Source organism: Populus nigra, chromosome 12, assembly GCF_951802175.1.
Source record: "Populus nigra chromosome 12, ddPopNigr1.1, whole genome shotgun sequence".
Classification (NCBI taxonomy): Eukaryota; Viridiplantae; Streptophyta; class Magnoliopsida; order Malpighiales; family Salicaceae; genus Populus; species Populus nigra.
In genome coordinates, this window is record NC_084863.1 from 17,501 (window position 1) to 31,895 (window position 14,395).

Consider the following 14,395-nt stretch of genomic DNA (forward strand, 5'->3'; position numbering starts at 1 on the left):
AAACAGTCATGCACGATTATTCACTCGGATTTCTTCTGCTCTCTTAAAATTCTGCCTTCTGTTTCCTTTTGCCTTTCCTAAATTGGTTAGCACTCGTTTTAACTCTCGAAGACTTCATCTTGCGAGTGTCATGTAATATTTACTAACATTCAAAACTCGTTTTCACGTCCTTGAGATGTCTTCCACCTAAACTTAAAGATTTCAGAGACAAAGCAATAAGAACTGGATTTAGGCTTGCTTTTATCAACGAATCAAGTTACAAAACGAGTTAACAGATACAAAACATAACCGTTACATTTGATCTTTGATAAAGTAACAAGTTACTTCTGTTTCTTCTTAACTTGTAGAGATTGTACTTGAGGACCTGGTCTCTTCTTTGCAAATGTACTGGTTCTGCTCTCTGATTCTCCGTCACTGTCATCATCCTCGTTACAATCTCTAGCTGGTACAATGGAATCCTCAATAATTTTAGCAGCTCTCCTCTTTCCAGCTTCCAACTTGGCATATAACCTTCTTTCGACAGGGTCATTTGATAGTCTAGCTTTAGAATGGCGTGGAACTTCTTTTGCACCAAGTCCAAGCCTAAAAAAAACATGCAAAGATTTCTTACATACAGCTCATAATGACACAGCAAAATCCTCTATTGAAAATGTAAAGATGGCTATACTACCTAGAAGGCCGGCCCTCTGATTCTACTTCTGCTGGTTCATCTTCTACAGCCTTGCTCATGTTATTGACCCATAGTCCAGCCTGCACACAGCAATGTTAAGAAACAAAAGGATGAACAAAACACAAAAGAGGTAAAATTTCTGCTGCACTTCCACTAGATTGAAAGTCAATGTTTCATTCTAACTATACTCCACTTCTTCCTGAATCTACAATGTCATTTGCTATTTTCTTATGAACAGGATAGGGTTACTAAAAAAATCATCACCAAACCTTATGATTCATGGAAAATATGGGGTTTCTGTTTCACTGACTATAGTGGACTGCTCTACACGTTCAAAAATTTCCCATAAACAGCAACTTGAAATTGGTAAACCTGATAGTTACGAATAATTGAATCACAGCATTGAAGCCTGTCTTTCTCTTATGATTTCTAGGGTGTTGAAAAACTGACCAGTGTAAGGGAAGAAAGGGGAAAATCACACATAAAAATACGCAGAACTATAGTATAAAAAAACATGAAAAGAGAAGGATTTTGTTACCATTTTGAAGGCATTGTCTAATCTGACAATCTGTACAGGGGTTTTTTTCTGCGCTGCCTTCATTTGCTCCATTTTACTCCACCATTCATCTTCATCAAGAACCTCCATCTTCACCGCCACAGTGAAAAAGAATGCATTTAAAAAAATATAAATATAACTAGCAGAAAAAATCTAATTAGCGAAAATTGAATCTTTAATGAGTCTAGAACCCTAAAAACCCCAAAACCAACTAGATAGTTATTAACAGTTAATGAATACAAATTGAATTTAATTTAGAAAACAATACCTCACTCTGTTTTTGTCTCAAACGTTCCGCTCTCCAAACAGGATCCCACCACCGCTGCTCATCACGTCCTCCTCGTCCCCGTCCTCTATCACCACCACGACCGGGAACGCCTCCGGCTCCGCGTCGGCCGCCTTGGAAATTAGGACGGCGTGACATGGCGTGAGTTGAGATGTCTCGATGAATGTACGAGAGAGTTGTTGAAGATAACGCAGGCGCGGCTAGTAAGAGATGTTTGGAAAAGAAAGAGGGAGCACCGAGTGAGCGACGAGAAACATTAATTAAATTATTTATTTATAATGGGAGTCACACGTTGGAAAGCTGTTGCTCTGCAACCCACCGGGGAAGTGAAACTGTGGGGCTTTGCTTTGACTTTCGCAGTTTGCGCGTGCGAGAAACATTCTTCTTTTCCTTTTTTATTTTTTTAAACTTACTGTGATTATAATTAATTTTTAAAATATTTTTATTATATATATTAAAATAATATCTTATTATTTTTTAAAAAAATTATTTTTAATATCAATTTATCAAAATATTATATAAATATTAAAATTAAAATTAAAAAAAATTAAAATTAAAATTTTTAATATATAAATCCCAACGAGCTCTAATAAAGCTTTTGGAAAAATATACTATTATAATTTATAAAATAATAAATAAATTATTATAATTTTTATATTTAAAATAAAATATTAAATTATATAATTTAATTTAATTATAATACTTATAATATTAATTAAAATTATAAATTAGTTTTTTACAATAAATATTTTTCATTACAAGTTTATATTTCCATTGAGAGGTAGATCTTTAGTTAGAGTTTACTATCAATTATTGAAATAAATATGCGCTCATAATGGGGGAAGTCTTCATCCACTGAGGAAAATAAGAAAGCAAACAAAGAAAGTTTCATGCACACAATAAATATGAAATTAAAGCTTGCATTTAAGAAAAGAGCAATGGTATATTCTTTTAGAGAAGGGCTATACAATAAATACTTGTTATACTAGTATTGGGCATGATTCTGGAATTGATGCTTATGTGAAATCAGAATTGGAAGGAGGTGCCAAAACGTTGCATCTTTTGCCCCTTCCATGACTAGAACATGTCCCTAATAGACTGGACCAAGTAGAAACAATAGGGGATATAGCCACTGTTTTCGTGTCCAAAGCTTTTTTTATTGATGAAGAAGAGACAAAAAGAGAGTGGGGGGGAAGAAAAGATGTAAGTTCAGGTTTTTATAATGAAAAAAAGAAGGGGTATTTTTAAAATATAATTTTCAATTTCTATTAGAATCGAATTCCTTGACACAACTAGAAAATTGATTTTTATTTATGAAATATTTCATTGGCGTTTAAACTATATTCTTATTAACATATAAATTATCAATGGAAACTCGTCGAGAACGAGTTTCTCATCAACGATTTCAAGTCTATCGATAATTCAGTCGGTGAATCCGATAGCCAATATCAAAATAGCTCACAACTCTTTAAAATTCTTCAAGGAAAATGGGAGTATATTACCAACAGAATATTTATGTCAATCAATGATTCCATCAGTATTTCAGTAATTTATTTTTTTAATACATGTTTGTTTGGATAAAAATAATTTGACATTAAACAATATTAAACAACTAAATTAAATTGAAGAACATATTTTATATTATTAATTTAATTATAAAATCAATTACAAATATCTTAATACACTAGAAAAGAAGTTAGAGGTGAAGGTAAAGGGGGAGGGGGAGGAAAATCTCCTGGAGGTCCATGAGTAATGGATAATAAATTGATCTGTATGCCATTATCTGCTCTAATTGATTCCAACTTCATTCTTCATCCTCTACCTCCAGTTTGACACTCAAATCGACCTTCACAACATCAATATGTTCTTGAACCAACTCTTGAATGGCTACTGATGGCTATCATAAGTTGGATTATAGAGTGTTTATGGTTAAGACACTACAACTTGCCCTTAAATGTCGGGTTGTAGTCATAGAGATATTGTAAACCTGATTTCTGCCAGATCCACCGGTTGCTCCAACCTCTAACCACAAGTTTGAATCATATTTTGAATGAGTTGAAGGGCCCTTTTCATGTTTAAAACTCAATCACAAGTATTATTAATGATGATCTCTAAGCTAACTTTATTGAAACAAAGGCATTTCCATCAACGCTTTAATCATTGATGTTATCATGTGGGTAACTTCTATATTTGTGAACTTGAAAATCAATTAATTAATGAAAAACTACATAAACACTTAATAAATTAGTTAATGTTATCAATGAGAGAAAAATAACATGTAATTCGGCTTGTATTTTGTATAAGCTTGCTAGAAAAAGGTTTCCTGACATATGGAACGCCAGATCTGTGACTCGTATCAAACAAGCCTATATTGGTAACAGGTGCAGCAGGTGCCTTTTATGATTAGCACATAAATAAATTGTAGGCTTACCAACAATACTACTTACAGAGGCATAAGTGATTCTTCTTAGTACTGAACTTTTTTCTCGACAACTAAACAATATAACTAAAATATAATAAACAAAATAAATAAATAGTGAAGCATATTCAATTTAATTCTCAATCTATGATGTATGGATTTTTGTATTGCTGCATCTATCCATTTTTAACAAAATTTCAACAACATCTCCCCTATATAGGATCCAACCTAAAAAAATTTAAAAATTCTAAAAACCACATTGTCGAACCAAACCATCACCCACAAACATAAGTTTCACTATTTATATAAAACTAATTTCAAATTTCATAAATAAAAAAATATAAATAAACACAATGACAACATAAAAACTGATCATTCATGATTTAAACCTCATGGTTAGCCTTGAAAAGGCTATTGATCCAATAAAGAAAAAGCAATGTATAACTCACATATGGGAGACTCTTTAATTTATCTGAAATGGAAGGATATAAATGTAGTATACATAATTAATTGTTTTACACATATATGTAAGTGTATCTTAATAAATTATCAAAATCAACATAATTTAGAATAATAATAAAAAAGTAGCAGCCTAAAAAGGCCCTTGCATCCCATAAATTTCCTTTTGTTCTAATTTCAAATATTGAACTACAGGGTGTTTTGATTGAGCTTTCATTTGTTCTAGATATTGTATATCTCATCTGAATAAGATTTTCTCATAAAACAATTATAAAAAGTCATAAATAAAAATTCATAATGTGATTTCTTAGTAATATTATTGTGAATATTTTTAATTATTATAATCTACTCTTCACAATTTGATTATATGCATACCAAACAAGAAAAAACCATCAAGATCAAACCTTAAATGGTGGAGAAAGAGAGAGAGCACAATCACCAATTCTAGAGAGAGAACATCAATCATTAGTACTTACAATAGAGAGAGAAAGAGAGAGGAAATTATGAGATTTATGGGAAAAGATAGATAATTAGAGATTCCCAACATATCGGGTTTTAATTCATCGATGAAACTGTTTGTTAAAAACATTATTAGTGATTAAACATGTCATCAAATTAAAGATGGACTTCTCAACATAAATTTTAAATTCATTGCTGAATTTATCAATAATTTCAAGAATTTTTTGAATTTTTTTTAATACCTACCAAATTCACTAATTATTTTTCATCAATTAGTGATTATGTCAGTTAGTTCTAATTTTATAAATTTCTTCCAAAATTCTTGTAAATCTTCGACAATTGTAACATCAATCGGTGAGGAAGTAATTCACCGATGAATTTTCATGCACTGGTAATTCCATTGGTCAGTTCTAATTTGATGAATTTCTCCCCAACTCTTTGTAGTTCTTTAACTATTTTAACATTTGTTGGTGAGTTCATCATGATTTACAATTATGGTAATCATCAATACAATTGTTGATAGTTATTTTATAATTTTTAATTATTTTTAAATATTGTTGATGATTCCATATAAAAAATTAAAAATAATTATTATAATGCCTTGTCCATCCTAATTATACAACAATAACAGCAGCAACAACAACAATTATATTCAAACCAAAACTCATTAAAACCATAACTACAATAATAAACGTTTGATGAATGTAAAAAATATAATGTAATATAAAGCAATAACAAATATTTTAATTACATAATGATGTTTTATATTTAGAATCAATTCAAATCCTTTTTAATTTAAATTTTCCTCATCTTTAATTTTATCATCTTCATGTCTATCATCATTTTCTTCTTCGTTGAATTATAGGTTGTTGATCACTATGGCTTCATAAATTTTTATATGTCTATTAGTACTTAATATATCATTTAACTCGTCAACATCAATATAAATAAAAGTATTCTCAGCGACATAAAAATTTGAATTTTCTTTTAATTCCGTACATAGAGCAACTCAATATAAATCAATTAACTCATCCAATTGAAATATTTCTTATCCCTCAATTACTTCATTGTTACTATCTTTAACAACTTGAACACAACTCTTAGATTTGTTTTTCATAATAAATAATCAATCAACTCTATTATGATCTTTTCTAAAGGAAAAAGTGCACGTGTAATACATTTGCTGGCATTATTTAGCGAATATAAAAAAATCATTGATGTTAACAAGTCTACCTATTTTATTCATTTTGATCAAATCATGGTGAAGATCTACTATAATTCCTTTATTAGTATCATGTCAATAGTATTTGAATAAAAAGATTGCATTTTACACAATGTAATACTTCAATTCAATCACCTCTTCTATCTTGTTATAAATAATCAACTTCAAACTCATCGAAAGTTGATCATTTAATACAAAACCTATTATTATATGTACTTATATCCATTAAAGAAACACCAGTTATAACACTAAATCTTTCTTTCAGGACCAGAGATAGTAATTTCAAACTATCAGCATTACATCTCATGTTATACAATTGGTTAAAGATAATTAATAGTCAATGAAAAAAGCTAAGTAAATGTATTCTTGTTAGGGTTACAAATTATTACATACTTGTGTTTTAAACTATATGGCAAACTGTTCATATTATAATTAGAAAATTTAAGCTTCAATAAGATATAAATTTTGGGATAACAAAAATTAATGATGATGTCTATAAAAAAAGTTATTAAGAATTTAGTCTATATGAGAATACAAGAAAAAATGATTTAAGACTAGTGTCATCACTTATTTTTGACCCCTTATTTTCAACATATTTTTCAAAAACAAAATTATAAAATATAAAAAATACCAAAATCTAAAAATAATATATTATTTCAACGTGATTTGGCTAATTTATAGTCATTTCATAACTTTCAACCATTTCACTTATTGTTTTTTGTATTTACAAATTTTTAGAAAAAAAAAAATCAATCAAACAAGAAGAAAATTTTTTTATTGATTAAAATGTAATTGAAAAAAAAATAAAGACTAGTTCAGTATAAAAGGTAATAATAGTAAAAGCAAAAAGAGAGGGAACACCATGTTAAAAAATTGAAATTTTAGAAAATATTGGAAGCTAGAATAAAAATGAAGTTTGTAAAGAATTTAGGAATATAGATGAGTAACTTAAACTTGTGTCATGCAAGTTTAATATTATTATTAATATTAAAAATATTATTATTTGTATTAAAAATATTATTATTTGTATTAAAATAAATATTGCTAATATAATAATTGATAAATTTGAAAAAAATATTATTAATATTGAAAAACAACCATAGATTTGATTTCAAGAGTAAAATTAAAAACCATAAGAACTTGGGTCAGACATGTTTAATATTATTATTAATATTTTAAATATTATTATTGTCATTATTATTAATATTATTAATATAATATATTATTAATAAATTTGAAAAAAAAATATTTATTACTATTGAAAAAAATCATAAATGTGATTTGAAGGATAAAATTAAAAATTATTATTGTTGTTATTATTGTGTCATCGTTGTCATTGTGATATTCTTATTATTATTATTATGATTGTTAGTGTTATTTTTATTTGTAATATTGTTATTATTTTTTTTATTATTAAATTTAAAAAAAAATATTATTACTATTGAAGAAAAACTATAAATTTGATTTGAAAGGATTAAAAACTATAAGAACATGGATTTGATAAGTTTATTATTATTATTAGGTGAACTAGAACCTAGAAACTTGGATCTCACGAGGGCGTCAAACCCAAGTTTATAATCATTTGTATTATTTTTATTTTTATTATTATTCTTATCATTATCATTATCATTATCATTAATAATGTTTTTAAAAAATATTATTACTATCGAAGAAAAACCATAAATTTGATTTCAAATGATAAAAAATTATAAGAACTTGGACCAGACAAGTTTAATATTGATATTAATATTAAAAATATTATTAGTTATATTAAAAATATTACTATAGATATTACAATTAATATTATAAATATTACTCCTGAATCAGATATTATAATCAGACTCGGGCTCTTGAATTTAGCTTTGCAAATAGATTTAACACTATTAAATATTAGCATTTTTTATATATTTTTTAATAATTTTTTTTAAAAAATATTATTACTATTAAAGAAAAACTATAAATTTGATTTCAGATAATAAAAAATCATAAAAACTTGGATCGGATAAGTTTAGTATTATTATTTATATTATAAATATGACTTGGTATTACAATTAATATTATAAATATTATTTTTGGATTATCCTTTAACTTTGTAGATAGATTTAACATTATTAAATATTAGTATTTTTTATATTTTTTATGCTAAAAAAATTAGCCGTTGCATAGCCGGGCCATCCCCACTAGTATTGTGGTAGCTTTTGTAGTTGTGGTTTGAAAAAAAATATTTTGTTAAAAACACTTTTAGTTGAGGTTGGTTTGATATTTATATATGTTTGGTTAAAATAGCGGTTAAAATTAAAATTGAACAAAAAGTAATTTAATGTGTTTGGTTAAAAATGCTTTTTAAATTGAGGTTATAAAATAACATACAAACACATATACACTAATGGTTTTTAATTTAAATATTATAGATTTAACTACTATTATTACATCATATCATAAAATAAATAATACTTTATATAAAATATTTTTTATTATTTTATTAAATTATTTATAATTTTATTCCGTATAAAATTTATCTAATAAAAATTATAATTTCTATGATTTTTTAAATATATAATAAAATAAAATAAAATATTATTCGGAATACAATTGAGATTAAAGTGGAAGTGAAAAAGAAAAAAAACGCGGAGCAAGGAAGGAATGGAAGAAGAAAGAAAAGAAAAGAAAAGAAAATTGGAAACCAGAAAAGACATTGAAATATTGCAATTCCCTCTCTTTCTATCTATGTAATAGCAATAACAATCCTCTCTTCCGCGTGCCAGAGCGGTAGCAACGTCAGCAGCGCTTCATTTTATCTCATGAAATCAAATCATTCAGTTAGGTACTTGGTTTGTAAACGAAGCAAGGCCTCCGTCAGTCAGATCTCCTCTCCTCCCCTCTCCCTAACTAATATCCTCGTAAGCCGGTGGTTTCATTTCTATCATCGCAATATTCATCGATTAATACTACCACTTTTACATTTATTTACTTATAGCAAGAGGAATTAATTCATGCCTTTTTTTATTTTTTTCATTTTTCTCCTCTCTCTTACCGACAGAGATGATTCAATTAGGGTTTGCGATTTCCAAAGCTCTCTTCCTCCTTCAGTCTTGCGAAGATTATTAACTCATTGTTTCTCCTGAGGTTTGTTTGTATTTACTTCTTACGCTCGTTATTTTTTTTAAGTCGGTAACTAATTTTTCTTTTTCTTTTTGGGATTATTGTAGGCACACATTTTTTTAGTGTGGTGGATTAGTTATTTACCTTGTTTGCTCACAATGGCTGAATTGCTGCCAATTTACTTTAGCGTAATTGCTTTCTTCTGCGCCTTGGGAGCTATGGCTTTGGCCATTTTCCACATCTACAGGCACCTTTTGAATTATACTGAACCTACTTATCAGAGATACATTGTCCGCATCATTTTTATGGTCCCGGTTTGTGCTTCTTTTCTTTCTCACTTGCTGCTATTATATTTATAATAGTTCAATTAAGAAACATGAAGGCAAAAAGGGTAAGCTGGTTGTACTAAGATATATATAACCAAGATAGTAAATAATGAAAAAACATGTGCATATAATCTAGTGGACTTTGTGTTTCTATTTTTAAAAAAAAATGGAAAAGGAGTGAGTAGAAAGAGGTTTTATTAATAATCAAGATGTTGTATAACGAAACAATGCATATTTTGTGTGTTAAAGGAAAAAAAGTGAAGAGATGATTTGTTATGGAATTTCTAGTTGTTGTTAATACAAAGACCGTATTATTTACTAAAGTTACTAGAAGAGTGAGGTTTATCATAGTATGAATAGCCCGCTAACTGGACAGGCAGTAGAATAGGTTGGTTATTGGTCTACGTATTCAAACTTTCTTGTAGTGGAGTGAGCAATAAATGAAGAAAAAATGCTCCTTTTCACAGAGACCTGCTAGGAGCAACAATCTGTTTTCTTCCACCACCATTTCCAAGTTATTTTAGAGTTCTCTGGCTGGCTTTAATTTAATAAAAATCCTTCACCCTCAGCAGCTAGTTAAACATATTCAAATACATATTTGTGAACAGATGATCTCAAAATTCACAGAAGGCATACTTTGTGCTTGTTAGTTGATTCGCAAATTGTGTGGAACAATCTGTTTGTCCTGTTCCTTTAACTGCTTTAGAAAGGTGTAACTGAGAAATTTTCAATTGGTTAAACGTTCACAGGTTTATGCATTGCTGTCTTTCTTGTCCCTGATTTTTCCAGAGAGTCCTATCTATTTCAATTCCATATGTGAAGTGTAAGCGTACATGTATTTCATTTCATTAAAAAATTGCAGGAGCTCTATCTAGTCATATACAGTGTATAGAGATCTGTATTTATATCCAAATGTCACAACATATTTTCTATCAAAATAGCAAGCATCTGCAAACATTCCCACTTGATCTTGGAATTATTGATTACTTGTCATCGATAATTGTTTGTTTATCTTCTCTTTTTTGCTTCAAAATACATATGCATAGTTGAAGTACTCCTTCAGACATACAGATTATATCAACAAGACATATAGTGTATATCATTGCAATTGTAGATCGAATCAGCAGGGCATTTAAGGTCTGTAAACACTAAGATTTTCTAGGAAAGAATGGTTGGTTGCAAATATTGCCTGGTGATGGTGGTTGGTATGGTAGTGTTATTATCATGGTGGATGGCTTAGTGCCACTAGGAATCAACCCAAGGGTTCTTCTTCGGCCCACAAGTGGTCTGTCTTGGGTTAGATCCACATATCTAGCTGTTGTGTCATTTGACAAGCTCTTGAGGTGCCACTTTGGGCCATGGAGTCTTTTCTGTGTTCTGCAGCAGCATAGATTGCCTACCTTCCCCTTTCTAACATTGTCTAACCAAATTGTGATGGTAACCAGCTCAATGTTTTTCTACTTTCATTGTGCTCTTGATCCTTTCACTTGGCACCACTATTATTCCTTGTCATTCTACCATATGCACCTGGGAATGAATAAGCGACCTTCTTCAGCATACCACTATAACCCAAAAAAGTGGCTCATGTACTAATAATATTTACATGGTTGGGGTTAAGCTTTATCTGTGTATATACTGCATGAACCATATATGTTAATGATTGGTTTACTGTTTTAGTTATGAAGCTTGGGTCATTTATAACTTTCTGTCCTTATGCCTGGCTTGGGTTGGTGGCCCTGGAGCAGTTATACTAAGTTTAAGTGGTCGGGTTATGAAGCCATCGTGGTGTCTGATGACTTGTTGCTTTCCTCACATGCCGCTGGATGAGTGAGTTTCTCTTCTTCTATGGCTTTTAGCATGCTCAAATCTCATTTTCTATTTTGGTTAGAAAATATGGACTGGATAGTCTGCAGTCCTATCTTCTCTGAAGGCTTTTATCATTAATTTCTGTCTGAGTTTGAGTTTTAATTCAATGCAGCCGGTTTATTCGAAGGTGCAAGCAGGGTTGTTTGCAATTTGTGATTCTGAAGCCCTTCTTAGTTGCTGTTACACTCATACTTTATGCAAAAGGGAAATACATGGATGGAAATTTCAGTCCTAAACAATCATATTTGTATCTCACCATTATATACACAATCTCCTATACTCTGGCATTGTATGCTTTGGCATTGTTTTATGTGGCATGCAAAGATCTGCTTCAGCCTTTCAATCCAGTTCCAAAATTTATCATCATCAAAACTGTTTTCTTAACATACTGGCAGGTAAAATTTTATCCACAGTTTGTTATCATTGTGAAGCTTTACAGACTGATTGTAAAGTTTTGTTTGCACATAATGTGCTCATAGTTTCATGCTATGTGATGTCCATGAAGAGCAGAGACAGCACATGATTCTCTTGTGTGTTGAGGAACATTTTCAAGGGTATGCATATTGGATTTGAAAATGGCTTGACCTGTATGCAACCCCTTGCCTGGCTTCTTATCTGTTAAACTTGCTACAAGTTTAAGTCTGATATATCATATTTTGTACCCTACATGTCCAAGGGCACATGTAATCAGCCTTTTTTGACTGCTAAAAGTCGTGCTGCTAGTTTTAGACAACTATATTTTTTAGAACTTTTGGTGGCTTTTGCCTTTCCTATTCACTGTTTATGCACAAGTTGCAGAGTTTTAGCATTTCTTTGATGCAAAAATGAAGTTATGCGTAGTCACTGTAGAACAATTCTGGTGCAGCATAATAAAGAACAAAACCAAAACCAAAACAAGATAATAGAGTATATTAATGAAAACTTTAATTGAAATCCTCAAGAAATCAAGTAGTTTAAATAATAATATAACTTTAGTACTTTGGCAACTCTCAAACCTTATTTCTCGAAAGCTCTCCATTGAAATCCCCCCACCCTAAAACACAGTTAACCATAAAGATGACATTTAAATACTCAATAAGTATCTCAATTAAGAAAATATCTAGAACAGGATTGTCTGAACTCAATAGGACTAATCTACTAGATAGGATCTTTTCTACTAGGAAAGAAAAAAAATTTCCTAGAAAAATTTCATTTTCTTGTTATTCTGATTTTCTTCCTACATCAAATTCCTAAGTATAGCATGTATTCCCTTTTGTAAGAGAGGCATAATGTTGTTTGAGCTGTGTACTTTCTCTTAGAACTGGAAGGGGATATACTTGTACATGATAGTTGTGTCTTCTGTTTGTTGTTTTTCTTCTTTGCAGCGTTTAGGTTTAGTGTGTTAAATGTATCAGTTGAGAATAAAAAAATAAAAAAAAAAGAATAAAAAAATATGAGCTTGGGGATCTTCTAGTTATGTTTCTTTTCTTTCTTCAGGGAGTTCTGTTTTTTCTGGCTGCAAAGTCTGGATTCATTAAGGATGCAGAACAAGCTGCTCAGTTTCAAGATTTTATTATATGCGTTAAGATGCTTATAGCTGCTGTTGGTCATCTTTATGCATTTCCATACAAAGAGTATGCTGGTGCAAATACTGCTGGTTCATGTGATCTGACACGTAGTCTTGCCCATGCCTTGAAGTTGAATGACTTATACCATGACACTGTTCACCAGGTATCCCTACAAGTTTTTGTTTCTTCCCATGGGTTCTTTCAAAAACTGTGCCTGTGGCAATTCATGATCACTAAATTATTTGCAGTTTGCACCAACTTATCATGATTATGTGCTCTACAACTATACTGAGGGTGATGATGGAACAAGAAAGTATCGCTCACGCACCTTTGTGCCAACTGGCCAGGAGATGGATGCTGTGAGAAAAAACAAACTCATGTTTGGAAACAAGATGGATGAGCTATCCAGTCACTCTTCCTCTGCCACAAGCACCCTAAAAAATGATTCCTCAGTGCCCCATCCTGCACATTCTGATGCAATGAAATCTTCCCACCTTATCGGTGTTTTTGATTCTTTATCCTCGCCATATGATATGTCGCTTATTGACATGGACTTCTCCAACTACCCTGCAAAAGTTGTTGCTGCAAATGAAACTGGGATTAGGTGACAAGAATGGGGGAACTGCAACAAATAGGTAAGAAAAGTTTCCGTCAAAAAGGGAGTTGAGGAATATGAGGTCGTCTTTTTACTCCAGGAAAGTTAATCTCAAGAGTGTTTTGGAGTCCTCGATCCTCTACTTTGGTTTAAGCATTTCAGTTGCTGAAGTCAGGATCCGTTGATTGCAATTTAATTGTCCCATCTAGGGTCATCTGCCTTTTTTACCTGTTATTGTTTGTCGATACATAACTTTTAGATGTCATAATTAAGACATTAGGTTCATCGTGAAAATGGTTGGATTGTTTTTTATCCTTAGAATATCAGTGATTGTCCACCCTACTTCCACCTGCATTCTAGAAAAGAAAGTTTTAGATATTACATTTGCAATGTGAAATTGGGTTGTGAACTTGTTTCTGCTGTTCTATAAGCGCTAACCCAGGGCCATTATTTGAGCTGTGGATTTAACTCATCATGGCTACTTACACTTTGGTTTGCCATTGTTGTCATAACCATTTTCATCGTGTCATGCTATAGAGCATAGGGTACTTATAGCTTTTCTTGGTGGTCATGTGATTGGAACTTTGATGCTGGATCTACAACATATTTTAGTTGTTATATATATAGCATTGTTTATGCTCATAAGTTTGACATTGTGACAAGTAAAAAAGGTTTCCACAATTCTACTTTAACAGGAAATCTTTCTTAATCGCGTGGGATGCTCTGCTATTGTAGTCATATCTTTCGTGAATGTTTTAATTGTCTTTTAAAGTAGATAAATTGATGATTCTAATTGTTGCCCTTAATGATTGTACCAGGTAGAACAAATTAACCACCCACCCACGAATAATCTTTTTGATTTTTATGTTTTGAATCTATTACAGAATA

At 30.6% G+C, this 14,395-nt stretch overlaps 2 protein-coding genes across 2 annotated transcripts; one reads left to right on the top strand and one right to left on the bottom strand.

The window, feature by feature from the left end:
- Positions 1 to 214: 214 nt before the first annotated feature.
- On the bottom strand, positions 215 to 1,822 carry LOC133669522 (uncharacterized). Its single transcript, XM_062089696.1, has 4 exons — positions 1,495 to 1,822; positions 1,209 to 1,316; positions 671 to 750; positions 215 to 582 (listed from the first exon to the last, which is right to left on the bottom strand). Exons 1-4 carry the CDS (start codon positions 1,648 to 1,650, stop codon positions 321 to 323), a joined length of 606 nt encoding a protein of 201 aa, XP_061945680.1. The 5' UTR covers positions 1,651 to 1,822; the 3' UTR covers positions 215 to 320.
- A 7,359-nt stretch (positions 1,823 to 9,181) lies between these two features.
- On the top strand, positions 9,182 to 13,602 carry LOC133669148 (uncharacterized). Its single transcript, XM_062089185.1, has 6 exons — positions 9,182 to 9,487; positions 10,249 to 10,322; positions 11,177 to 11,326; positions 11,478 to 11,760; positions 12,842 to 13,075; positions 13,161 to 13,602. The coding sequence occupies exons 1-6, from the start codon at positions 9,332 to 9,334 to the stop codon at positions 13,518 to 13,520; spliced, it is 1,257 nt and encodes a 418-aa protein (XP_061945169.1). The 5' UTR covers positions 9,182 to 9,331; the 3' UTR covers positions 13,521 to 13,602.
- The last annotated feature ends 793 nt before the right edge of the window (positions 13,603 to 14,395 follow it).